The following is a 27,837-nucleotide window of genomic DNA, read 5'->3' on the forward strand; positions in this document are numbered from 1 at the left end:
CGGTGTCGCTGCGGTGTCGCTGCGGGCTGCGGCGGGAGGGAGGCGGCAGGAGCCCCTGCGGGTCGCGCGGCCACCCACGGGGCTGCGGTGCCGCCTCGCAACCGCCAGGGGGCGCCGCCGCCAGGGGGCGCGGCGGGAGCGGCGCCGGGGCCTCCTGCCGAGCCCGGGGCGGCGGGGCCTGCCGGGCCCGGGGCCTTCCCCCGAGCCCCGGGCGGCGGGGCCTGCCGGGCCCGGGCCCTCGGGGCCCCTCTCCGGGCGGCAGGGAGGCCGTGCTGGCGCTGCGCACCCGCCACGGATGCTGCTGGTGCCGCCGCCGCGGCTCCCGGCTGGGCCGCGGGTGTCCCGTCTCTCAGGGCCTCCTCCGGGAGTGAAGATCCAGCAGGTGTGTAACGTCCCTTCTTTGCAAGGGAAAAGCGGTTTCCATCTCTGCCTGCAGAGCAGCTTCTGCCTCACCCCCGTCATCGAACACAGCCCCCTCCACCCCGTTACCTGCCTCTCCCGACATTTTCCTCTCCCAGTGTTTTTTTCTCCCAAGAACTCCGTGGGGGTTGGCAGAGACTCCTGTCTCTGCCTTCGGGGTGCCTCATCTTCATCCGTGTAATTTCTTCCCCTTAGTAGCACATGCCATTTAATAACTGCGCCGAGTTTTGAAAGTGATTTATAGTTACAGGCAAGACCTGTAAGACATCTCCCTTATGAGGAAAGGCTGAGGGAGCTGGGTCTCTTTAGTTTGGAGAAAAGGAGACTGAGGGGGGACCTCATCAATGTTTACAAATATGTAAAGGGTGAGTGTCAAGACGATGGAGTTAAGCTTTTTTCAGTGATGACCAGTGATAGGACAAGGAGTAATGGATACAAGTTGGAGCATAGGAGGTTTAAGATGAATATCAGGAAAAAATTTTTTACTGTAAGAGTGACAGAGCACTGGAACAGGCTGCCCAGAGAGGTTGTGGAGTCTCCTTCGCTGGAGACATTCAAAACCCGCCTGGACGCCTTCCTGTGTGATGTACTCTAGGTGACCCTGCTCTGGCAGGGGGGTTGGACTAGATGATCTTTCGAGGTCCCTTCCAACCCCTAGGATTCTATGATTCTATGATTCTATGATTCTAAATGTCCTTCCTTCTCCTCACAGAATCTATATCAACACACGACTTGTGTTTTATCCTGTGTTTCCTCAGTGCCCAAGCAGTGCATTAACAGCAAATCATGTTGAAATCAAAGAGGTTTGGGACAGGATCAGACTCATCAGGGTACACCGCTCCCCTCCCCAGGGCAGTCCACACAGCTCTGAAGCTTCACCAGAACTTAGGGGCCTAGGGCTGCTCCTGGCTCAACGCTTCTCATTTGCCCTCTGGCTTCCAGTGGCAAAACTGCATCAGTGCAGGACAACTGTGGGCTTAGAAGGGTGAATGACTTCACAGGAAACGTAAATGACAGTTTGGTGTGCCTAGAGCTGCTCATAATAGCCTCCTGCTTGCAAGAACAGTCTTTCTCCTGGCAAGGCCACCCGGTGCAATTAGCAAACGTAAATGTTGCAGTTTGAAAAAAATCCAAAGCTTGTTGCCAGAAGTTGTTCAAAAGCTGCAAACAGACTGAATTAGCTGTCATGGTTAAAAGAAATACTTTTTTTAATGGCTGGTTTTGAGTAGCTGATCCTGTATGTTAGTCTATAGAAGCTCACTCTTCACTACAGTGACTTTTTTGTTGGTTAATTTCCTAAGTGATTTTTGTATATGAAGATGAGTCTCACTGTGCATAGATCAAGAAGTATTTGTCCTTAACTGTAGCAGGGAAGAAACCTTTTTCTTGAAAGTAGAGCCATCTGGTCTCAAATTGTATTAAGTAACTGCTGCTGTATCAAATTATTTTTCCTTATTACCAGTCCCATTCCCATTACATATCACAGAATGCCATATTGGAAGGAACCTCAACCTTTCTAGGCAGGAACATGGTTTAGGTGACATGGCCCAGCACCTTGTCAGGTCCTAAAAGTGTCTGGTGTTGGGGAATCCAGCACTTCCCAGGGGATATTATTCCAACATCCATTGGTTCTCATAGTGATTTTTTTTTGGTCTGGTGTCCAGCTGGGATGTCCCCAGGAGTAACTTGCACCCATTACCCATTTCCCATCTATTTGTGTCTCCTTTAAGATAAATGCTTCCCCCTCCAGCAAAACCAAGGACCTAGAGGGCTTGTCAATTCACCTATAGGTAATTTCAAGATAGTTCCTGTTGTGGTGACTTCATTTGTTTTGTGCTTTCAAGCCTTACACACAATCTATCTATTTATGCTAAATAGGATACAAACAGGTCTAGTTCTGTCTTCTGAGGGCCAAGCTTATACACTCATATTTTCCTTTTGTTACGACTGAAGCAGGAGTTTTCCTTCTGTCTGAAAAAGGTAAGCTGAAGCAAAATTAAACAGAAAGACAAATGAATCACTTCCCTTTTTTGAACAGGATGAGGATTTAAAAAACAACAACAAAACAAATAAACCGCCAACCAACAAAGACTGTAAAAAACCCAAATCCCAGAAGGATATTTTGGTAGTAACCTTGCTGGTGCAGCTGCTAACAGAAAAGTTTTCTAACAAAAGTGATTTTATTAACCAATATGTGACAGTTAACTCACGAAGACTTGGGCACTGTGAGCAAGGTTTGGGGAGCAATTACTTTTGGCTGCGCTGGTTTGATAATTCTGCTTTGCTTCAACTTCAGAAAAAATCAGAAAGCACTTCCTAAAGTCTGGCAGGGAGGTGATAACATTGGAGTGGCTGGAGCTGGAAGTGTTCAAGGCCAGGTTGGATGGGGCCTTGTGCAACGTGGTCTAGTAGGAGGTCTCCCTGCCAATGGCAGGGGGTTGGAACTAGATAATCTTTAAGGTCCCTTGCAACACAAACCAGTCTGTGATTTGATGATTCTATGAAAATACCTCCTTGGTGTTACAGGGCTTAGTTTGTCAAGGGAAAGGAAACTCGGTTGCAGTCTCATGACCCGTCCTCTTGTCCAGGGAAAATAACTCCCAATGGTGCTTCTGTAGCCACTTATTGTTAAGCAGAAGACCAGTTCCAAGGAAAAGCTCCAACTCAAATCAATGCAGTCCAACCATTTTCTGCACAACGTTGTCTGCTTTTTATGGGAATAGCTACTTCATGACAAGAGAAATGCTCTTAGCTTATCAAGTTATGCTTTGAAGGAGCTTTTCTCATGTTCTCTTTTATTCTAATCTTTCCGTTTCTTGGGTTATTTTTAGTTTAATGTTACCATCACTTTTACAGTAGAGATGTGTGCAGCAGGTTGAAGAAGCCACCTCCCAGAAAACCAGCACATGAACCACTGTTCAACTTGTCCACTATTTCATTTTACACCCTCCTGTTTGATTTATCGATGTAAATCATATCTATGTGTGTTTGCCTGTTCTTTCCTTGGAGAACTTTTTCCTCCACTGGCAGCATCCATAGTGAGGACCAGGACTAGGGTGCCAAATAGGGGTGCCCTATGAGTCTGTCGGTGGCTGAAGTGTTGCCCAGTGCACAGGTGAGCAGAAACTCATGCCAGCACTTCTCAAAGTGATTGCACTTTTATGTGTATTCATGGGCTTATGTTTCCTCTGTTAGTGGTAGATGATTTACAGGAGCACAGAGAAGAGGCTGCTCTCTGGCAGGCAGTTTAAATGCTGCATGACCTTGCTTTTTGAAGGGACATTTACCCTTTGAATTTTATTTACCTGTATGGCTTTCAAGTCAGCTATCTTCTATATGAATGGTAGAGCCCCAAAAGCCCTGTTTTGGCTTCCCACCTGACCCTACTTAAATTTTGCTATTTTGGCTACTCTCATCTCCTGTTCCTCCACAAAACTGGCTCCTATCTATCACACCTGTGAAAAGAATACAAGCAGTAGAAAGTTTAACAAGACTTCTACCAGAGTTTTCTTACAAGTTACGTGCTTAGAGGTCCCACTGCCATTACTGCAGCCCTTGGCTTCCCGCAGTTTGAGCTGTAAATCTACTCCTTACAGCTGGAACAGCATTGGCAAAAGCACTTCCAGCCAAGTGTTGACAATATGGCTTTCATTCAAATTTGGGAACAACATATGACTGATACTGCAAGGACTTCCATCTCCTAAGATCGTTAATGAAGTGCCTTCTGAAAAAGAAATACTGCAAACCTGTTAAAATGCTTACGTGATTGCTTTGTGTTAAAATAGCTGGTGCCTTAAAGTGTATCTTTGGGGCATGCATTATACGTTTCCTCCTAAAACCAATGTTACAAGGAGAGGCAGCTCTGCAAAACTGCATCAATACCTTGAAACTTGTTTGCTGAGCACCCTTCCACCCTACCGACACACTGTGCCCCCAGCGGTAGAAAAGGGAACAGTTTGTCACCAATGTGTGTGGCAGAGCTCATCATGTCCTCCTAAGCAGATGTCATAGCAAAGCCATTCCCACTCCTGAGAAGCCAGAGCCGTGTGGACATGCTGCATGAGTTCTGGTGGTGGCTTTTTGTATGTCATGTCCTGTGAAGCCTAATTGAACTAAGGAAAAAAAGCACCAAGAGGCATTATGGGGAGAGATGGGGAAAGAAACACCACAACCACTGCAGCTTTGCTCATTGCAGATTTTATCACATAAACTTTGCCACATAAATCACTCTAGGCCGTGTCAATACCTCCTGTGCAGCCAAGGGGTGAAAAGGGCTGACGTAAGATGGTGAGATGGATTCAAGCTACTCACCACTGTGTGAAGAGGCAGGGTGCAGGACTTGAGCTCATGAACTACACTTGCAGCTGGTTCCAGAGCTGCTCCTGCCAGCTAGAGCTGCACATGGCCTCTGCTCACCTGTAGCAAGGACATCCTTACAGGATGACTTTTTTGGTCATCCTCTTTTCCAAGCATCCCTCCAGCTAGTGAACTGCAACTGTCCTGAAGAGTTTCTAGGGAAAAAGGAATTCTGCAATTCAGAGCCAGAAGACAGAACCTGACTAACTGGCTGGCCTTTTTTCCCCTGGGTAGAATATTGAGTGTCCTTGACATTTCGCCCATACAAACCACAAATGACACCGTCTCACCTGAGGGGAATAAAAGTATTTCACCTCTCTGCAGGCAACAAGTCTTTTGTTAAAAGCCCCTTCAATTTTAGACATGGTGATTAATTTCTGTCAGCTCATGGAAAGCATCTCTGTCAGACCATCTGCTTCAGTTACTGTTTCAGATCCATAAAGGATGCAACCATGGTGGTTTCTCCAAACAAAACCTGCCTTGGGCTCAAAGAGATAGCCATATCCCCTACAATCAGGGCAATATCAAGTACCTGCTGAAGACATCAGTTTACCTAAAATAAGCCCCATAATTTGTCCTTCATACTGTCCTGTGTGGAACTGATCTTCAAAAACACAACTAAGAGCTTAAGGGACCCATTTATGATTAAAAGCACTTTTCTGACACCCTGATCTGCTGACCTGAAACAATTCTGCTATCAGAGGGATACTCAGAAAGCACTGTCCAGATGGGACCACCTTCCCAAAAAGTTCCCACCTTCTTTTTTTTTCCCATACAGATTTGGAACAGCAGCATCATGATTCTGGAATTAAGTTAAAATTTTTAATAGAGAAAATATAAACTAACAAGAGAAACAACAGAAATGAGATGACTCATCCCCAACTCCTGGTCATTGCACCTTCCAGGGAATTCTGCTCCTGCTGATGCTATGCTGGGACTGTGGCCTGCTCTGTCCATGTGTTGAGGTCCTTGAGGAGCTCCTTATCTCCTGCCTACAGCTTTTCCAGCTGCTCCAAGCTCTTTCAAGCTATTCCTGCTGAAAGTGCATGATGACTTCACTGCACTAGGGCTCCAGCCAGCTCTGTCTCCAGCACTTGTAGGGCAAGCCATATTCAGAAATTGGGGGTGCTTGAGACAGCCTACTGACTCTAGCGTGTGGGTGAGACTGGGGAAGATGAACCAACACAGCAGTTGTTGTCCTGCCAGTCTGACTTTATGAAGGTTGCTGCTGTGCTGCCCATTTCAAATAATTAAATGTGCTATGAATGTGGTGCTTGGAAAGCTTCAGAATTGCACTCACTGACTCCTCTACTAACTCCTTCTCTGCTATATTATTTTGTTTGGCAGAAGCCAAGCAGTAATATTCTGAACCTGAAGGTGCTCCCAACACTTTTCTTTAACAGTTTGATCCCTAGGGATCCAGTCCCCCTCCTGCAAGATGGTTAATTGATTTGACTCCAGGATTTAATATGTACTCCCACTTCAGTCTGGCACAAGTCCTTCTGCCATATCTGTGCCTTTTGTACCTCCATACTACTGCCCCACCAAACCCCTTTCTCCCTTCTGTTCTATGTCTGAGTGTGCTGGTTCCTTAGACTCCCAGGATTTGTGCAGAAGCACACAAATAATCCCACTATCTTAATTTGCTTGTAGCCTGATGGCAACATTTCTCAAAAGTTTGTCCAGAGAGCCCCTGCTGCTGCTGGCCAGCTGGCCACCCTGCACTTCATATGTGGCTGTCAGCCTCCCTTGTGTCACCAAAAGGGCTGCCAACCAACCTCTGATCTCACCGAGTGTATCAAGATAAGATAAGGAAAAGACCTGGTTTCAAGGTATTTAGACCACATTACTATTTATTTTTCTCATGTGGCACCTTCCCAAGCGGCAGGAGAGCTTCCCAGTTTTTCAGTGAAACCACTGTTGTAAATGTAAATCCATGGGCACGAAGCATGGCTGTGTGGGTATTAGTTGCTTGCCTGCATGCATCAGACACAACTCAGCATCCTGTGCAGGAACAGGGGTGTTCCTTCTCACTATCCACTTGATCCTGTCAGACAGGGATGCCCCATGACAGGTTCACCACGTGGGCAAGGTGCATCAGCAAATGTGTCAGTGGGAGCTGCCTCAGCTCCTCAGCTTGCTGACCATCCAAGCTGTCTTACTTCAAACCAGCTGAACTACTTGTGCTACCTTGATTTGCCATAAGGCTGCCTTTGATGGACAGGAGCACCTGAAAATTCCCAATCTCGCCTCAAAACAGCCAAAAGCCCTCCCCATCTTTCTTTGGTAAAACAAGGCAGGCTTGGCTTTTGATCATCAAAGTTTTCCTCTTTGGAAAGAGGAGGAGCCGTCTAGCCACATAGCCACAGGTTCATTGATTCCCTACCCAGCAGGAATGTTTGCTTGGGCACAGCCGCGCCGCACCTCTGATGACTGTAACAGGCAGCACTCACTCTTTTGATATACTATCAGCTGGGTTTATCAGAGTATCAACACAACGTCCCCACTTCAGGACTCATCTCTGCTGGCCAGGTCTCCCTGCAGAGTGGGCAGGAGCTGCATGGGAGTTGAGCTCACATCTTATTTCGAGGAATCTTAAAAGCAGGTTTTAAGCTACTTATTTACTTTTTTGGTCTGTGCAGGAAGTCTGAGCTAAAAAAATAAATAAATAAAAGACAGAAGTATAATTACTCTGGCACGCCTGCATTCCTGCTCCAGGCTCAGGCAGGGAGGGACTCTTTCTTGTCAGAGCCAGGAAGAGGATCTGATCCCTGGAGATCATTGCCGCAAACGTGTGTAACTGAAACCTGCAGCCATGCTGAAACAGATATTATCGGACATGTACATCGATCCTGACCTGCTGGCAGAACTCAGCGAGGAGCAGAAGCAGATCCTCTTTTTCAAGATGAGGCAGGAACAGATAAGACGGTGGGAGGAAAGAGAAGCTGCTGAGGACAAGGCTACAGCAAAGAGGCCACTGCCGAGAAAAGGTAAGTCTCTGCCTGCTGGCTGCTCCCCTCTCTGGCACAGATCTGGCCAAGTCAACCGTTCCCTAGAAATAGGAGGTAATGCGTCCTTAGAGTAATTTCTTCTCCCCAGGACATATCATAGCCATATTTCCAAATTGTTACTAAATTCACTTGTGATGAGGTAGTTTTAGCTAGGCATGCAATGGGTTTACTCCCTGGCCCAGACACTCTGTCCTTGACCAAATTGCTCAACTCCCCTAACTGGGAAAACAGGGCTTATTTGCCCCCAGGAGATGTGTCTCATTAAGTTTCCCACTAAATGGGGCCTGTGAATCTATCTATAAAATAACTATGATCTTGAACATCTGTCCTGGGGCACCAGGTCTGCAGGAGGGTTCCCATTGTACCTTTAGACCTGATGCCCCCTTGCCAGGATTACACAGCAGGCCAGCTGCTAGAAAGATAGCACTCTTCTGCCAGCTCTGCAGGTGGTTCCCCCTCACACAGTTTGTGGAGGGCAGTGGCAAAGAATTAAAACAAGAAATGACTCCTTCACTAACCTGGCTTCAGTGCTGTGAAATGAAATGGGAGGTGTGTGCTGTGTCCCAGCCAGTCTTACCCCCCACATACAGCTGCTTTGGGAGAGCTGTGCAGGAGGGCACAGTAAGCGGGACATGGACCCTGCACGGAGCAACTGAGCAAACAGTGTTTGCCAGAAAATTACTTCTTTTCCAGCCAGCAGGAAGATGGTGACTTGGAAGCTTGGTGCTGACAATGATGTCTGGGTCTGGGTGATGGGCGAACATCCTTCAGACAAACCATATGAAGCCATCTGTGAAGAGATCCAGGCACAAAGGGCAAAGCAGTTAGTGAGAGAGCAAGGCAAGGAGGACAGGTAAGCACCCTTCAGCTGGAGGACTCAGTGGGCAGACATGGAAGAGAAGGCATTTCTAGGGACCCAGAGGCTGGAGTCTTCTCTGTAGGGCCTGTGGTTACCACTGTCACACTTGACATGCAGGCCAAAGCTGCAGAAAAAGGTTGGATTTCTGTGAGTACACACAATGGCAGAGACCAGCCTGAGGCCTGCCCTTGCGCATGAACCTCCCATGATATGGCTCCTGCATGGTACCCTCTGCAGACCACAGGAAATGCTTAGTCTGTTGCTGTAGCAGGTGATGAGTTTGGATTGCACTGATTCACTGACGGATGCCCGTGTACAGCAGGATGACAGTTACACACCATGAGTCATTTAATGATTCCACCTCCGTGATCTGGAGATACGAGAGCTGCCTGCACGAACGTCGCTTCTTCACAGCACTGCTCTGCTCACGTGCAGCTTCCTTGCAAGATGCTCAGAGAGCAGAAAGTGATTCCCTTGAGATCATAAGTCCTCTCTCTCTTGCATTTCAGAGAGAATGAATCTTCCGTAACATGGCCTCTGCATCCACAACCAGGAGTCCTGAGTGAGAAGAATCTTCAAAGAAATAAAAAAAGCACTGTGGAGGAAAAGAAGGAGTATGGGAGAAACACTGCTGCTGCTACAACAGGGAAAAACCAGGAGCTCACAAAGGTGGTTTCCCCCTTTTTCTTCATAAGAATGAGAAACACATACTTTGAGATCTAGGAAATGCAGCAAATCCTGGTTACTGTAAATAGAAATTTGAAGAAGAAAAAAATCCCAGGTAACTGCTAAGGCTTTTCTTCTGTAGTCAGAGAAGAAGCCATGCTGTTACATCCTTCCTTAGGACTTGGGAGGTCTGAGTGCTATTCTCAGCTGGGATAGATCTGCTCTGCACTGACAGATAAGTTACTCTGGATTCCTTTGCTTCCACTCTCCGTGGGTAAAACAAACGTCACAGTACTTTCTCTCCTGCTCTGCGGCTGATTGGGATGGCTTTTAGCAGAAGACCAGGGAGGCTATCCCAGGATCTGTACATGCAAGGCCATAGCCTTCAGACAAATAATCTATTTGCCTAAAAGAACAGATGAAGATAATTTAACCAGGATTCTCTGACAGGCATATTTTAGGTTCTTCATTCTTCCTTTTTCTTTTTTTGGTCCTCTAAGCCAGTTAGAAAATAGCTTATGACCTTGACAGCATAGGAAACCTACAAATAACTCCAAATGCAGTAGCTACAGTGTCCACTTTGCTGTTGTGTTTCATTACAGAAATGTTTTTCTCCCATAATAAATATACTTCTACCTTTTAACTTGCTACAAAAAAGCATTTGAAGAAAACTGAGAAAAAGATGAGTTAAATGAGCTGCCCATGCAACCGAAGTTGCACAGAAGGAACAGAACACTGTGCCAGTGTAATGGGAGAAGTCCAATTTCCTTCAGCAAAGTTTTCATTCAGCCTTTTGCTTCTAACTTGTATGAGTGTATGTTCTTTTATTATACAGCCACTCTGTATTTTGGGATAAAAAGCACAGTAAGTGAAGGCTGGGTTTTGGCAAAGTGCCTGTTCTGCTACCAGAGTACTGAAGGGAGTTTGGACTGGCTGTCTCCTTTATCAAAAGCCTCTGAGTCACATGGGGTTTTTCTTAGCACTCACTGTTTGCTGAAGTTGAACAACTATGTGGGAGATTTTTTTTTTTTTTGCTTTTCAAGGGAAGTCATTAGTCACAGCTAACAAAAAAAAAAGAAAGGGGGGGGGGAGGGTGGCAAAAAACTCAAATTAAAAAAACCACCAACAACAACAAAATTCTAACCCCGTTTCAAAGTCCTGCACATGGAATTAGAGGGGGGTTGTATATTTTACTTTTGTTTTCTGTCATTATATTATTAGCAATTTTCCCAGGTTTCTGGGGAAATCACACACATTTGAAGTTCTCCGTTTCCTGTCAAGGAGAGGGAAATTAGAAAGCTTTGTTCATATTAAATATTAGCTAAGCAGGTGATGGAGATAAAACAAAGCGTGTCCTTGGTGAGCAGAGTAGTACAGTTAACTCCTTACTGTGCTGTGGGAGGCAGTCTGGGTCCAATGGGGAGGTGGGTGGGTGTTTGCTCAAAGACAAGTCTAACTGTTTGTCTTCAAAGGCAGGTCTCAGCCAGTGACTTGCTGCCAGGGTAGCTAGACTGGTTTTCAGGGAAGAACAAAAACAATAAATGCAGCTGGTTGGGTCAGTTTGACAAGCAGGGGTTTGCAGCACTCCAGCCATAGCTGCAAACAAGCACAGGCAGGTAAAGCTGTGGATGGCAGGTTCTGCTAGGGCTTGCTTTAGAGGGAGGGAAGGACTGCTCCTGGGAGCACTTGGGAGCATCACTTGGCAAATCTAGGTTTGCTTATGACAATCCTGACACCTCTGAGTTGTCCTCATGTGGCATATTAGGCCTCATATGGTGAAAAAACCCAATGTTAGTCATAGAAGGCTGGCAAAAATTGTTAAGATAAATGTCACATCGCTGCTTCTGCTTTAAACAGCTTTTGGTCAAAAAAAGAGCCATGGTCCTAACACTGCATTTATTTCTCACTGCTCTTTTCCTCCACCCAGAGGGAAACCAGAGATGTTCATCAGATGCTGGCAGACTGCCACATGAGGAAGCATGGCTTCCAACAGGTAAGTGGCAACCTAGGATGCACCTAACACATTGAGTGGAACCCAGACCTTATCCTAGAGTCACAATTAGCCTCAGAGCCTTATCTGACCCTGGAAACGTCCTCACCTCTTGGACCAGTTTTATTCAGTGTTGCCGTGGTCCTTATGCATGGTGTGGCGATTCAGAGATCATACAAAGCAGGCTAGGTTGACAGACTGGGAAGCAGCACAGGAAGATGCTACTGATGATTTCTGGCAGAGTGTTTTCCCCTCCTCTGTTGTTATCTACCGTAAAGACAGAACAGAGGGTCAGTATGTTGTTGAAATTGGCGGGATTCACAATTAAGAATGGAGTTCCCAGTATTTCAAGGCTAGCTAAAAAGCAGCTTTAAAACTAGCCTGCAACAAAGCTGAAGATACTGTTTCTTTCATAGATGAAGGAAGCACAGAGGAGAAATTCAGAAGAGACCACAGCCACCCAGGATGCAATACCACAGAACCATCCCAGCTTGGAGAGCCAGAGGACTCTGCAGAAATCAGATGAGAATGAGCCTGAATGGCAGGAATCCTGTAAGATCTTAGGACGACCTTTTCCTATGGGGCTTGAGAAATTCTAGGGCTCTGTGGGGTCATCTGAATCCCTCTGCCACACTATAACTGAATAATCAGTCAGTGGATGGAGAGTACTGCCAGGAACTACAGAGCTGCATTATCAGAAATATTTCTGAGTCCACAGAGCATTGAGAATTGAGCTGGGCAGGGAAATGAAAAATTTTCTGATAAGTACTGTATTAAAACAAGAAACAAATAGGATCCACATGAGTATAGCCAGGATAAATACATTTAAACTAGGAGCTAGCCTTTTGTAGGACTTTGCAGTAACCATTGCTCTTGAGGACAGGGATAAATGGTGACAGAGACTAACCAGATGTCTAACTAACCCCCCCTGCAGGGGGGTTGGAACTAGATGATCTTTAAGGTCCCTTCCAACACAAACCATTCTATGATTTATGAAGTAAAAAGGGTTTCCCTGTCATCCAAGCATGGTCCCACCTAAGCAGAGCCCTGGTACATCGTCTCATGTGATGAATCCCAACGATAGGAAGGAAAACTGCAAGCATTATGAGACTTGCAGTAGCATCCACCACTGCTGCCAGATACTTCCTGGAGGAGAACCTGATGCCTTTTTTTTCCCCAGTTTCTTGCCTGCTGCTCAGTAGATGGCAATACTGTACTGCCAGTTGTTTCCACTTCAGGCCAAGGGTTTTATTTTTCTTACTGATAAAAAGAAAAATATCTGAAGTTGATTACAAAAGCAAGGAGCCTAACTCTGAAGAGCTGGTTATTCCTACAGACTCCAAGATGAACTGGACCTAGACAATCAAAGCATTTTTACAGCAAAAAAAAAATAATCTCCTGCTAAGTTCTCCACTTTCCCTAACAGTTTCCGCAAACCTCCCTCAATAAATGATCAGCATTTTCAAATCCTTCAAATGATTGATCTGGGGTCATTTCAGCAGCTTTTATCCCATACACTTCCCCCCCGCCCCGGCTGGCACACATGAAAGGCACTACAGAAATCTGTGTCTGAACTAGGAGTCAGCATCCAAAACAAAACCAAGAACCAAGTAGTTCCTAAGTACAAAGGGACTGGGTGCCCAGAAAGATTTTTAATCTCCTGAAGGAATAAAAACTGGCACCCTGTTAAGTAGCAGATACCCAAAAGCGATGGGAGACATGTGGCAAATGGTCTCACAATTGAGTGCAACTTTGACCTTGTGAAGCACGTTGTTCTTCCACTTCACCAAGCAGGATGATGGCCAAAGGGCAGCAAGTTTCAAACTTGCCTGCTTGTTCGCTCCTGTAGGACTCCTTTTTTGTTCCAGTGCGGAAATCCAGGGCAGCAGATGAGAAAAGACGCTCCCTTGCACAGCAAGCTAGGGATGACTACAGGAGGCTTTCACTGCAGGGCATCCACAGAGGGAAGCAGGCAGATATTTCCAAGGGTGCCACAGCAAGAGATCGGCGACCACTCCAATATCCACCTCTTCCCCCCAAGCCTAAACTTCTACCTCCTGCAATGGCAAATGGGAGAGTGATTAGGTAAGGAAACCCTTGTGCACTGTAGAGGGGTGAAGGGATGAGATTATTCTGCCTTGCATGAGATGGTTGAGATGGGAATGGTTAGCTCTCCTCCTTCTGTGGAGGAGATGCCCCACAGGGAAACATCCAGAGCCTAGGCTATATTTTGGCCTAGGGTGTGATGAGGCTGATTTGTTCACCCCTGGAGAGCAACAGGTTTGTTTAGCAGAGTGTCCTAAGCCTAGAGTGCATACATGCTCTGTGCTAGGTGTCCACTGAACACCATATGCTGCTGACAGCTGCACTACTGTAAGCCTTCTGCTTAGGGCTGTGCTAAACATCCTGAACAAAAGGTAAGCCCTGACAATGACTCAAAATCTGTTGCTTGAACTTGATGCAAAACCCATGGTCTTTTCTAACAGAAAAGAGGGGATCCGGAGGACAATCTCCAATTCCACTGAAGAAAGCATCATCAAGTGGTTCAAGGATGAGCAATTCCCTCTCCGAGCTGGCTATCAGAAAACCACAGACAGGATAGCTCCTTGGTTCCATGGTGAGTCCTGAGCATTTCTGCTCCAACCCAACTCATTAAAGAGTTGTTTCTGCTAAACAGGCTGCTGCCACAGGCGAGGCCAGGAGCTTTTAGAAGGTAGCTATATTTTCTATTTTAAGTATCTATTAATGTAGTTTAAATTCCTTTAGCATCATAACAAAAGGCAAGCTAAAGTGTTAGAACAGACGCCAGATCTTCAAAATACCCTGTGTCTGTGCCACCCCTGCCTCCCTGGGGTACTGGATGCATGGTCACCCTGGTAAGTGTTTCTACTAGGGTGAGAGAGATTTGAGCACACCTCCTCCTTGGCCTCAGGTGATTTTCCCTCCATATGTGCTCATTATCTGTCACCTTTCTGTCCCATTTCTAATGGATCATCATGATTCCACCAATCTCCCTTGCTTTGGAAACCCCTTTGATCCAAGACTGCAGCAACAAAAGCATTACCCTCCTGTTACTGGGCATTCAGTGCTTGCATGGCTTTCTGACAGGGGTCACTGGCTGCACAGCGCTGCTGCATTGGAATCAACATACAGCACACTGCAGTGCCACTCACTCTCTTAACACAGAAACTATCCTGTTGAGCCCTGCATGTTTCTCATTCATAATTAGTTGAGTCTGGTACAGTGAACATCATGTGGCCGTGGTCGGTTCCTCGCTGTGGCAGTGCTGCTCTTCCTGGGTTACTGGGCATGAAAGCAACGCAAGGGATGAAGTGTCATGGATGCATTTAGAGCAGTAAAGCAGATTTATTGTGAGAACTGTTCCAGCCAGTGCTGCTTTTCCTCCCTTCAGTTTTGTGTTTTGGTTTTGAACAGGTATCCTGACCTCTAAGAAAGCAGAGGAGCTTCTGAATAAAACAGTACCGGGGAGTTTTCTGGTCCGGGTCAGTGAGAAAATCAAAGGCTACGTGCTCTCCTATCGATCTGAAGAAAAGTGTAAACACTTCCTCATTGATGCCTCCAGTGATTCTTACAGCTTCCTTGGAGTGGACCAGCTACAACATGCAACGTTGGCTGACCTTGTAGACTACCATAAGGTAGTGCAATGCATTCACTAACTATTTGTTTAACTGCCTCAGGGCACTTCAAAATAAGAAACAATGGATTCAGTTGTTTTAAAGCAGGTGACTAGACCCATTTGAGCTGCCATTGGGTATCCTGGGTGCTGCTCCAGAAGGGTGTGCCAGCCTGATGGATACATCTCAGGAGGCCTAGCACAGCTCAAACACTTAAGACCTGACTCACTCCCCCTCAAGTATACAGAACACCTTGCACACAGGGCTCAAGTTACTTACACACTATTTGGTAGAAATGCTGATAAGGTGAGAGCTGACAGCATAATCACATAGACTCCTTTTCTTATTATTTATTTATTTATTTATTTATTTATTTTTATTCCCTCTGTGGTTGTGGGTAAGCAGACAATCCTGCTTGCTACCAGCTTCAGCATGAACAAATATATATCAAAGAAGGCAAAGTGTGATACTGTGCAAAGATAAAAAACAGCAGGGAAGGAAGAAGTTTGGCAGATTCTTGCAGAAGTAACAGAAGTGTTTACTAGCATTGATTGCAGTTACATGGGCTCCAAGGAGGGCCAGATGGATTCTTCATTCTTTTACTGTAAGATCTGCCCAGGGACAGGACAATTATTTTGCCTAAATGTTCAGTTAAAATCCAAATTCAGTTTAAATGTTTCTTTTAAATAGGTGCCTAGCCTAATACAGACATGGCTAAAAAAAACAGGACATGAGGAAAATATTTATGTTCATTTGCTATATGGAGCTCTGCCTGGGCTACCTGAACTTGCTTCTTGCATGGGTTTCACAGTTCAGGCTAAAATTGTTGAAAGCAGGAGCAGAGCTAACTTGGCTGTGCATGCCTATATTAAAGATAGAGCCATGCCCACAGTTTGCAAAGAATCCTACAGACCCCCTGCCTTCCAGCAGATGTAGGCAGGGTGACCCCACTCTGCTGAAGTGTTCTAGTGGTTCTGCTTATCACCCACTGGGTGACCATGAAAGAAGGCAAGTTCCCACCATGCATTTGCTGCTAGGGTGGACAATGAGATGGAAAGCAGAGACTGTATGTACTATCACAGAGTTCCCTTGTTAGAACAGGGCTGGCCTGAGCAGAGGGCACGTGCTCACTCCAGGATGCACCCTTGTCCCTCCCACAAATGCAGCCAGGAGCATGGTGCACAGCCATCCCATCCTGCTTACCTGCATGCTGAGCAGTCCTTGCTTCAGCACATTCTATGCAGGGCAGCATTTCACACCATAGAAGCTGCAGTTGCCTACAAGACCAGCACAGTTCTTCCTGAGAACTTCCAGAGTCCTGTCACTTGGTTACTGCACTGAGCACAGACATTGTTTTACGAAGACAGAGGTCAGCCATGGTCCTTCCTTGAGTTTCCCAGGTCACTGAGCACAGCAGGATGAACAAGTACACAATGTAAGAGAGGCAGGGAGAGTGCTGTTCACTCTGTGATGTTGTGATAGGTATGGTCTGTTTGAAAGGTGGCATTTAATCATATCCTATATCAACAGGAAGAACCCATTACTTCCTTGGGGAAGGAGCTGTTGCTTTACCCATGTGGCCAAGAAGACCAAGAACCAGATTACATCTGTCTCTTTGAGTGAACCTCCTGGCCTCACCATGCAGCCCCACAGGTTTTTTCACAGACTGAGCTTTGAACAAGAGCTGCTGATGCTTACCTGCAGTGCTTGCCATAAGTGCCTTTATTTTATATCCTTCACAACAAGGCAGTGGGTGGACAAGTGCTGTTGTGGGCTTATCATATCAATGGAGTTAAAGGATGCATCACCCAGCAAGCTGCAAAGGACCTGGATGTGTCCTGCCAATGAATGAGGCAATGAAGTAATCAGTTGAACAGATACTGCCACATATTTTCAGTGCGTTTTTGCAGATTTTCTCGAGGCCTTCGGTATTCGAGCTGCCTTCTGTTCTTGAATGCAAGGTTGTGTGCCATGTGGGAAATAGATCAGTATCTACAGTTGAATGAGATCATACCTTCCTGAAGGCACAGAACAACTTGGGAGGTGAATTGGTCTTGATACAGTAATTTGCATAATGTGAAGCTTAATCCTGTAAAAAGCTGTGCCCTTGGAACCAAGGATGTTCAAGCCAAACATCCAAGCAAAACCTCGGTGCTTTTCAGTGAAAGGTGTTATCCATGAAGAGGGATTTCCATGAAACGTGCATTTTAAAAACTCCTTTAGCCTCTGAATGTAGATCCTCACTCATTTAAAATGTATTTAAATCCCACATGGACTTTCGGCATAGAGAAGGATTAACCTTTTGAAATGGAAAGAACAGGGATACAGGAATTTGTGTGAAAGACTACCACATGCACAGAGACTAAAAAATGTAAGAAGCAGAGCCTCTATCAGTATTAACACAGTCTACAGAAGAGTGTTTGCCAGTAAAGAACACTGTTTTCCAAAATTGAGCTATTTATTGCAAGTTATTTCCAGATTACTGAGATGCATCTGCTGTAAACTTTAACAAACAACTTGTTATTTCATTGTAATTTTCTCTCTTCATATCCGTTACATTGCTTTTTAAATACATAATTGAGAATGTTGGGGGAGAGGCTTGACGGAATCATGGAACAAATTAATCCTCATCCATATTCCCTCATCTTGTTGCCTGTGACAAACTGTGCAGCTGAGGGTTGTGATGTGAATCTGCTGACATCATTTTTTAGAGATGCGATCCTCAAATAGTGAACAAGATACAAACTTGTTTCAGTTGTTTACCTGTTTCTTTTTTTCTGTTGGGCTACAGTGCCTAACTTCAGGAAGCAGTCAAAAATTTCACTCTTATATTGATCTGCATTTTGGAGAATACAGACTAAAAGAAATAGTTGTAACCATCTGGTCTTAAAATTTACTTTAAAACTGTTTATAAGAGATTTCCATACAAGGAAAGAGGGGATAACTGCACTCCAGTTACATCAGGTTTAACTTGATAAAGGTAAAGCCTTAATGTAAGTCAGATTCTGGAGGTAACAACACTCTGGCAGGGCAAATGTCTTAAGGGGCTTCTTGAGCACTATATCACATGTATCAAAGAGATATTTTCAACATTATCTGCAACAGTAGTGAGAGAGGGTGCCAGACTATTTGTAGGGGAAAAAAAACCCTCCTTCTTTCTTCATGAACTACTTATTTTGAAAAATATGGCTAAATTAAAGGTCATTCAGAGATCCTAGAGAAAAGTTAGCATCAGTTTTCACGTGAAGAACATGCTATAGCTGTTGTCCTGCTGGAGACAAACCACAAAGTGTTTTGGATACCTATGGGCTGCTAAGAAGAAAGAAGACAAACTGCCTTTAAAAAATGCCTTTTAAAAGGCAGTCTGAGAGGCAGGGTGTTAACCTGCAGAAATGAGGTGCAGGGTGATTTGGCATGGACAGAGGATCCTTGGCAGGACATGACCAATTTTATCTGTAAGGTCTAAGGTGGAACTTCTCAGGGTTTGACCTGCTGACCAGTGGACTGGAACTTCACATACCTTTATAACTACTTATTTGCAAATGTTGGCCCAGTAGAGCCCAGTGGAAGGCACTATCAGGGTTCACATCTATCTCACATGTTTGAGAATCATGCCTCAGTTTTTTAAAGACTCCCAGCTTCACTTGTCTGCTGTGAGGGAAGAAATCTGAAGTTTTATACCTACACGTTTGAATTACTGCCCTGACTGCAAAGGCAGCACCCTTGCCAGAATAGATGCTCTCAAGACTGGCATGTATATTGCTCCAAAATCTAGTTACCCTCAAAGTTTGTGGACCAAGAATGATTTGCAGTGGTCAGGAATCAAAGGTGCTGGCTTCTTTTGGGGAGCTTCTCCATAGAATCTTTCTTCAAGGGATGCTGTGCAAGGATTACGAGAGTAGTCACATTTGAAAATTGCTTGCTGGAGGCATGAGGACACCTGGAAAGATACAGCAATTTGTTTTGCCATATCTATGCCTCTATGCCTTTAGCCAGAGCATGCAACAGTCATCAAAAATTAAAGCAACTAGTCCCCATGTGGCCCCCCTGTCTACACAGGGTGATCTCTATCCCCTCCCCATCTAAAATCCAGTCAGTTGCCATTGAAAGATCACAAGCTGTTTCTGGGACAAGGAAGGTAGAGAGCTGGCTGGCAAAAGGTATAGTCCCATTGACTGCTCTATTTGGATTTCATCGTATTCTAACTGGTCTGGAAGACCTGTTACAGCTCCACTTGGCTCACAGACATGTAGCCAACAACAGTTTCCCTTTCTCATGTTGTTCTTCACCTCTAATATCAGTGCAGTCTCCACCTTTAAGAGAGCACTGCCAGACTTCTGCTGTGATTAGTGGTGGCCAATGGCTGCAGGCTGGCTCTCTCCATCATTGATTCGATCTCACCTCTTGCCAAACTGGCTTCTGCAACCAAGAAAAAGGAAGTGCATAGACAATGCTATTCCTGGCATGAGGAACAGCATCTCTGTGGAAAAGAATGTACAAGAGAATCACAAAGATGCTATTAAAAAACATAACTTGTGAAGCTCTGGTAGGGGCTGGATGACTTGCTTGCTAAGGTACCCGAAGTACCAAAGTGTTGAATTTACAGGTGCCCAGTGCTTACAGCTAGAGACTAATTTAGGTCTCAAGGGGCCTCTGGACATCATTTGGTATAGCCCTGCACTACAGGTGTGGCCAGCCTCAAAGCTACATGAAGTTGCTGAGGGCTTAGGAAAACCTAAGGGAAGATAATAAAAAAACATCATGGAAATAGTTAAGGCTAGGCCTGAGGTTATGATTGTGAAACTTTCATAATACACATCATCCTGTTTCAAATTCAGGTTAAGTGGGACTGGAGGAACAACTATCACTTTGGAGCAGCTCAGTTACTATAGCTCTCATATGCATTGAGTAAGCCATGCCTGTCTCCTCCTACTGCATCATATTTGTAAAATTAATCCATGAAAACAAAGCCCCTTATAAAGGATTTATTATGTATTCTGGGAACAAAAAAGTTCTTTGGAGGGCCTATTTGAGTTATTGCTGAAGTTTTAATGTTAAATTATGTATTTGGGGATTGTTTTTTTAAGCGCACAATTTCCATTATTTTTTACTTTTGCAGTGTTTTTGTACATTTAGTGATTTGCAAGGGAAGTGCAATGCAGATCATTTGCACCCAACAGAAGACAAACACGTAAACATGTGTCAAGGGAAGAAGGACGTATCGTAGCTTGGTCTCTGTCTGCAGATTCTGCATGCAGTGATTTCAAAAGAGGTTTCTAAGTGCTATTCCTATTGCACAGTGCCACAACAAATAGCATTTTATTAATTATTCAGTGCACTCTTGCATATTTCTTCCCCCAGCTTTTACAAGCCAAAAAACAAATTAGATTCTGGTTTCAGACTGCCTTGATTTAATCTGAAGCTATAAAACAAAGAGACCACTTGGAGAAACAGCATTTAGATAAGTAAATGGGATTTCTCAGCCCATTCAGTTTTTGTTGGCTAGTATATATTAAAATGATAAACAGCAGTTATGTGCTTTAGAAGAGCAATAATTCATGCTTTCAACAGCTATAGGCAATTGAAAAAAATCTGTGTAAGATGGAGACTAATTTTTAGGATGCACCTGGAATTATCATAAATGAATTTGCAGGGTGCAGTAATCCATTACAAAAATGTATTTTGTTAATTACAAAAGCTTGTTATGCCCTGGGCAAGATTCTAGATTTGGTTTAGAAGGAGTACTTTGGTATAAAGTCAGAAAACATTCATCAGTTTTGGTATCCGACATAGGGAGTTTAAAGCCTCCTGCTAAATCCATACTGCAAGGTGATATGTACTTCCTTTTCATCAGCATGTAAAGCTTTTGCCTTCCAGCACCCAGGTTGTGTAGAAAAATCACTTATGTGAACTCAGTTCTCATCCATGAGAAACAGAGATCTGCAGAGCATTTTCCAAGTGCTTGAAGGCTGTACTATTTCCCATTAAGGCTAAAAGTAGAAAACCTGAAGTATGACAAAACAATTCCCAAGCAAATCCAACTCCATTTAAAAATAAATCTTGAGATACTTATAGCATTCTAAAGCAGATATACACCATTTGATTCATGTGATACAGACATGGCTCATTGCTTTTTGCTCGGTGTCCACAAAAGATAACAAACACCAGTGTTTTTGAAACATCTCACTTGACCAGTAGGTCTTTCTCTTTCTGAATTTTAGAAAGCACTTTCTGAAATGCCTCTTATGTCTGAATGAACCAGGAATATCCTGGTGCATTGCTGCTGTACCCCTGCCCCAGCCCCTTAAGGGCAAAAGATTTTTGGTCACTTCAGCATAACCATCATTAGCACTCAGATGTCCTTCTCAGAGCAGGAGCTCTGTACTTATTAAAAAATAGCCCTTTTAAAATATGTCAGGTTAGATGTAGAAAATAACTCATTTTCATTGGCCCACCAAAGGGTCAATCCTTTATCTAACTGTACACATCTTACAAACATTTCATTGGAAGAGCATATCCATTTGTTATTGTGAATACCACATTGGCATTTATGTTATGTCCATGGTCTCAGTGACCTTGAATCTCATCGAGTGTTCAAATCTCCTCCAGAAGCAGGTGCTGAACAGTCAGGCTAATGGAGTACTTAAAAGCCCTATTAAGAAAAAAAACACAACCACAAACAGAAGGGAGAACAAGCACTTTCCCTCATGTTTTGCTGTCATCCTGCTGTAATCTCCATCTTTTTTTCAGTCTCATCCTGTCTTGTTAACAAGTCTTTTCCAAAACACCATATAGCCCAATTCAGAGGCTTTTTGCCTCCCTTTCTAGCTTCACGTCTTCTTACTGCTCAGTTTCTGTTTGTGCAGGTGTGCCTCAATCTCTTGCTTGAAAACAAGCATCCCGAGCTGTCCATGAGAAGCCTCATTCATGGCCTTGGACTGCATGCACATTTTGTACTGCTCTGGCGTCAGCTCGTCCAGACATTGCTTTTCATGCCACAGATGGAAGAGACCCCTGACAGGCGTTCGGATCACAATGAGGTTGCTGTGAAGGTATTTGCGGTACAGATGTACATCTTCACCACCCCAGCCTTTAATGTCCAGATCAAAGCCACCTGACAGAAACAAAACCCAAAATAAAACTAGAAATACATACTAGCAAGCTTGATGCTATTAAAGGCCCCATAGCTGTTCTCTGCCTCCAGTCAGCCCTTCCTTTAAAACAGCCATACTTCATGCCAACATCAAAGTGTCCAAATTTCTTAGCTTCAAATCTTTCACTATCAGACAAAATTGCTTTATTTGGGCTGAGCGGTGCTTAGATTCTGGTAACCTCTATGGCACCTTGGAATAGTCTGAACATCTAATCAGAGCATTGCTGCATATTAGGGGCATAGACACACTGGCCAAGGCAAGGGAAGCTGATCACAATTTTCTGTGTTTCAATCACAATGCAAATGTGTTGGAGTGTAATTTTTCTTACCTATGTTGATAAAATCAGATCTGTACTGGCAAGTCATCCCAAAACCAAAGTCTCTCCAAAATCCAGTTTCTTTTTTAATAATCTACATGGAGAAAAAGGAATGTTTACGTGGGAGCAGGAATGCTTTCAGTGTAAGAAGCAGACAAGTCTCTGAATGTGGTCAGAAACAGGGGCAACAGCCCCCATGTGAATCCATGTCTGATCCCAAACCAGTTTTTGTAGATGCTCATTGCACATTTCTGCCCCTCAAAACCAGCTGTGTCATTAGTTATCATGGATAAACACCCTCATCTGAAACAATCAGGTTTTTCTCCACTCCTGCTGTTGTAGACCAAGTAGAGCAATATCACATCACTCTCTGGAGTTTGCTTCTTCACAGGCAAAACATCCTCCAAAATTGTTAGCTTCTGTGGGATTCAAATCTGACGTAAAAACCATAGTGGTGAACAAGGGAAGCCAGACTCTGCTGAAGAGCAGATGTGACGTCTGGATCCACGAGGGCTTTGGAAGAAAACAGTGCTTTTAATCTGGTCCCACCATTGACAGCTTTTTTATTACCTGGATTTTGACAAAAATTAGTGAAGTGGTAAGAATAGTTTTCCATTACAGAAATGCTAAATCCACTTAAAATTGAAGTCCAGAAATGTTAGGTGATAGATATATATCCCATAAAAGCCTTTATAATAATGAATGTTCAGTCTGTATTACTGAGATGGACCCTGAATACAATAGGTATTACAGGTAGAAAATCAGAGGAGTGAGAAACAATGGCTATCATTTTCAAAAGCAGATATCCAGGTATAGATCCCTGAGGTCATAATTTATGTGTGTGAGTGACTTAACCCAATCTGGTGAGACATCCAAGAGTTTCAAGGAACTGTGACAGGTATTTGAATCCTCTAAGAAGTCAGCAGTATCTCACACTCTCAAAGGTCTGATTACAAACCTACCCCTTAGCAGCTGCTTTTTAAAATTTTGGCTTTACTTGCAACAAAGTTACAGAAAATGAGGAGTCAGAATTTCCATTTCTGGATTTACAAATCCTAGTGTTTCCTTTACCAAAAAAAAAATCCTCTTCCCAAATAGTCTCTCCTGATTTCTTGTTTATGCCTCCCCTTTTTTTCCATAACCCTTGTCACTTCAAAGGCTTTTTTAAAATGTATTTTACCACTCACTTTGCTCTCTCTTTCTTATCTCATTTTTCCTTTCCTTGAAAAAGCCAAGTCACTGCAGAAACCAATTAAGATTGTATCTGTCAGGTCTGCACTACAGCAAGAAATCTTCATAATGATGTCCTTACAGCAAGCTACTCATATGCATTAGCATCATTATTCCCCATTAGCACAAGTGGTTGCTGCACAAATCAAATTCTTTCAAAGATTTCTGAAGGCGCTTTTTTTTTCTCATCATCTCAAGTACAGGGACAGAGAGCTAACACTGTCTTGTTTTAATGGCACATGTCTGGCCTCATGCCTGGGAATTAATGTGGCCTGAAAATACAAAAATCTACATAAAAATGAGATTGGCAGTACTTCTTAAAATCAAGCAGCTTTTGACATAAGCACCACATTTTATGATTCAAATATTAGCTATAAATATTTGCACAATCCTGACAACAGACTTTGTGGAATTTATGCTAGCTTGAGAGCTAAACTCTTTCATTTCCTAAGCACAGAGCTTACAAGCCTAAGGATCCCTGGTGGGCTCTCACCAGTGAGACGAGCTAATGTGACTCCCATGGTATCATTAGAACAAGTTTCCTCTGAGAACAAAAAAACAACAAACAGTGGAAAGGATTTTCCAGACTCTTCAATAACAGACTTTCTGGCTATTTGTTGGATAACATGGGGAGTAGCAGAAAAAAACCCCATGTGTTAATTTATTTTGGGTGGACCTTTCAAACTCTCCTTCTTTTTTCTAGTGGGATTGCATGAAGTGGGGGTAATGATGACAGAAGACTGGACTTAGACCCCTACTGATCTTCAGCTGTGACTGTTCCTGGGTTCACAACACCCCTAATTCTTACCTACTGAGAACAACAACAGAAGCTGGGATGCTCTAGAGGCAGTTTCCAGCCTAGGATAGGATGAGCCCTGGTAGGTGCAGTGCCTGGCAGTAAAAGGGGCAGCTGTGGCAGGTTGGGACCTGACCCAGAGGAACTGAATGAGGCTGCTTAGATGGCTTATGCTTCAATTTGAAAATTCAGTCACTTAGCAGCATTAGTGGGCAGATGGCTGTGACCTGCTGGCTCTGGAGAAGGGCAAGAGAAAGGGAGACCCACTGCTTCTATCACCCCTTTAGCTTCAAGACAATGCAACGCTCAAGAGAGTGGAGAATAGCACCTGCAACAGTGCCAAGTGATGGCTCAGTCACTAGCATTCGTGTGAGCTGCTTGTCTGTGTGCCCTGCTTCTTCCTCACAACTTCCCCTTCACCAAGGAGATTTGCTTGGGTTTAATGATGTGTTTTAATTGTATGCCTTTAATTGGCAATGTTTTTAAAAATACCACTTTGTTCTCACACCAAAGATAAGCAGGTGAGATGGAAATCAGGGGAGTTATGCTGTGTTATGTCAATGCCAGATTAAAGGCAGAAGGGATAGACCCAAGCATGCCATTTGACTCTGATACAATGTGCTACACTTCAGAAACATACTGTCTGCTCACAGGCAGTTTAATTATGAACTGTGGGTTGGGAAAAGCCACTGTAAGTGTTCAAGTAAGTGGGGGAATAACTCTCACAGCCCCTGGAATTCCATTTTTACTGACTCATCTAAGGGTATCTATTCTTTTTACAAATGTCAGCTCTTGAAGATGCAAGCAAATAAACTGTTCAGTGCAAGGAAGAAAAGAGAGCAAGGTCAGTGACTGTTGCCCCAAGACAGCACACTATGGAGGAATTGTTAACGAATTAGGAAATCCTTTCTGGCATAGAAGCAGACATGGTTCAAATTCTTTGGTTCCATGTATAAAACATCAAACAAGGGTTAAAATAAATGGTACCAAAATACTTCCTTGTGAACCTTAACTGCAGAAGTCACAGTAAGGTGACTGCTGTAGTTAATTTTGTCTGTGTGGTAGTCACTGTGCACAAGGAATAGGAATAGAAGCACAATAGCATGTGCTTCTTGAAAAATGCTTTGTTCAAATAAAAGCAGACAGTCAGAGAAGCATGTACTTACCAGCTGCTGTTCTAAAGATGGGATGGAATCATGGTGGCCATAAATTATACTGGGGTTATACTGGCTGAAGAGAACAGGATAAAACACCTTTTTCCCTGGAAATGACAATAGGTTATTAAAAAAAAAAAAAAAAGTGTATAAAACACACTTCTCTCTCTTAGGAGGTGTTGCCCAGGCCAGATGAAATCCAACATCACACAAGTTTTGGATTGAGCCTGTGTTCTTTGTATGAGAATGTGAGGGTATAATTAACAAAGATCCTGTACCAGAAAGCACAGGTGCTGAGGGCAAGAAATTCAACCAGAGTGGGAGCAGGAGTGTTACAACCTTTCAAAAACCAACTAGCAATGGAATTTTTCTATATATCTTAATTAGTTCTCTAAGTTTCAAGAATGATTTACAGCAACTTCATTACCAACTCAAAGGCAAGAGTACTCTGGTGAAGCCTGTTACACAATAGGTAAAAATCTGTTCAACGACAATACATTTCATGAGTGGCAGTACCTGGCTGTGTGTTCAGTCTACAGGAATTCAGGAATTCAGCTGTGAAGTATATGTCCACATCACAAAAGAAGAGAACAACATTGTTTCCTTTCCAAAATCGGGCACCGATGTCTAATCCTTTACCCCTGGAAAATTCTTCATTCAGCTGGATGAAGGTGAAGTTCTTGAAGTTGGCTGACCTAGGAGAAGGAAAATATTCAGCAAATTACCCTGTTTTCCAGCTCTTAATAAAATGGGGGCAGGAACCCAATATGAAACAATTAACCTAGAAATCTGTAGTATCACAGTTCTGAGAGCAGTCTGAGGGAAGAGATGTGCTATTTGAGACTTGAGGAGATTTCCAGTATGTTTACATTCAGAGCTTGGCCTGTGTACTCCTACACTGGCATTCCTGCCTCGACGTTCTTTGGGCAGACCTCACAAAAATCCTAACAAGGCTTAGATGGACAAAAAATATCTTTAGTAGGTAAATATAAAATACCCGTGGTTGTATTACTGGATCTATACAAGGGTGTTCTTCCCAGATGGAGGTGATAACAAAAGGCTACACTCCCACATGATATTAACAAACACAGCTATGCAAGTAAACACAATAGACCAGACCTGGGCAAAAGCACCTTACTTCCTATGTGCTCTACTGAAATTGTCTGCAGCTGCCTTCAGAAGTCAGCTTTCAGTTCTAGCAGTTAAAGCCACTTTCAAAAGCATGAAAGAAGTTACCAGTGTGGGGGAAAAAAAAAGCTGCACTGAGGTAAATTCAGTAAAATCTGCTTTATTGTTCTAAAACCCAACATCACAAAACCACAGATTTGGGACTGTCAGGGCAATACCATTTTTGGCTGACACAAAGGAAAGAAAGCTGTTTTCTCCAATGCAATTTAGAACAGAATTCTTGGCACAACTATGACTTTGGACAGCTCTCTCGTCTTCAATTCATGGTATGGTCACTACGTATAAGCCGAACACATCAGATATTCAAGTACTTACTTGGAGGTATTTTCAAGTATTGATTTGACTTCATTCATTTGTTCTTTTCCAAAGTAAACTACAGTGAGGTGAATTCTCCCATCCTGCTGAATGCCCATTTCCCTAGAGAACAGAGAGAGATTTGTGGCTCGTCCCAGAAATCAGCTTGCTTCAATAACCTACAGCCCCTGGGGGAAGGCAGAGTAGGGTGAACCTTGTAAGGTATTTCTGAGGGCTCAGTTCACTGACAGAGATCCTTGTCCGGACAAAGGGGCTCACTGCCTCTGTCAGATGGGACAGAAGACTGTTGTTCAGGCAGGTTAGGGAAAAGCTCTCTGAGCAGTGTTTGTTATATTAATAGGAGGACACTATTAAAATAGGCCACCCAGCCCCAGGAAGAATGACCAGGCAGGCAGTAACTCTAGAACTTAGGAGAATATGAGAAGGGAGATATATAAAAAATCTATACATAACCAACTCCTTAACCTAGATTTTTTGTAACAGATATATTCCAAAGTTCAGATCTTTGACATTTTGTTAAGAAACATTTACTCAAAACTAAGTATCAACCAGAGATCCGAGCCATTAGCCTAAGGGCAGGACCAATCTGAACTAATGTTAGACATCATGTTTCACTTGCATAAAGTTTAGTCAGCAAGAGCTCATCTGTAATCAGCAGAGAGATCAGCATGACCAGAGGGTGATTTCTCCCATCCCAAAACAAGCATCTATCAGATGGCTAATTTAGACAAGGAGCTTATTTTTAGA

At 43.9% G+C, this 27,837-nt stretch overlaps 2 protein-coding genes across 7 annotated transcripts in view; one reads left to right on the plus strand and one right to left on the minus strand.

Annotated features, from left to right (window-relative positions):
* Positions 1 to 174: 174 nt before the first annotated feature.
* SH2D4A (SH2 domain containing 4A) lies at positions 175 to 17,813 on the plus strand. Of its 3 annotated transcripts, none has more exons than XM_051620084.1 (10): positions 175 to 382; positions 7,419 to 7,766; positions 8,481 to 8,640; positions 9,156 to 9,315; positions 11,240 to 11,305; positions 11,719 to 11,854; positions 13,171 to 13,387; positions 13,789 to 13,919; positions 14,738 to 14,958; positions 16,468 to 17,813. In XM_051620084.1, exons 2-10 carry the CDS (start codon positions 7,592 to 7,594, stop codon positions 16,558 to 16,560), a joined length of 1,359 nt encoding a protein of 452 aa, XP_051476044.1. In that variant the 5' UTR covers positions 175 to 382; positions 7,419 to 7,591; the 3' UTR covers positions 16,561 to 17,813. The 3 variants fall into 3 exon arrangements, with proteins under 3 accessions (XP_051476044.1, XP_051476045.1, XP_051476043.1); XM_051620085.1 differs by having other exon boundaries at positions 7,526 to 7,766; XM_051620083.1 differs by lacking the exon at positions 175 to 382 and having other exon boundaries at positions 5,555 to 7,766.
* Positions 17,377 to 27,837, minus strand: part of CSGALNACT1 (chondroitin sulfate N-acetylgalactosaminyltransferase 1) — a 43,476-nt gene continuing 33,015 nt past the window's right edge. For all 4 annotated transcript variants that reach the window (XM_051620079.1, XM_051620078.1, XM_051620082.1 and 1 more), the window contains exons 6-10: positions 27,091 to 27,192; positions 26,104 to 26,282; positions 25,600 to 25,694; positions 22,420 to 22,501; positions 17,377 to 22,051 (exon numbers count right to left, since the gene is read on the minus strand). In XM_051620079.1, coding sequence (XP_051476039.1) covers positions 21,768 to 22,051; positions 22,420 to 22,501; positions 25,600 to 25,694; positions 26,104 to 26,282; positions 27,091 to 27,192 — 742 coding nt within the window. In that variant the 3' untranslated portion in view covers positions 17,377 to 21,767. The remainder of the gene's footprint in view (positions 22,052 to 22,419; positions 22,502 to 25,599; positions 25,695 to 26,103; positions 26,283 to 27,090; positions 27,193 to 27,837) is intronic.

This window comes from Apus apus, chromosome 4 (assembly GCF_020740795.1).
Source record: "Apus apus isolate bApuApu2 chromosome 4, bApuApu2.pri.cur, whole genome shotgun sequence".
NCBI lineage: Eukaryota > Metazoa > Chordata > Aves > Apodiformes > Apodidae > Apus > Apus apus.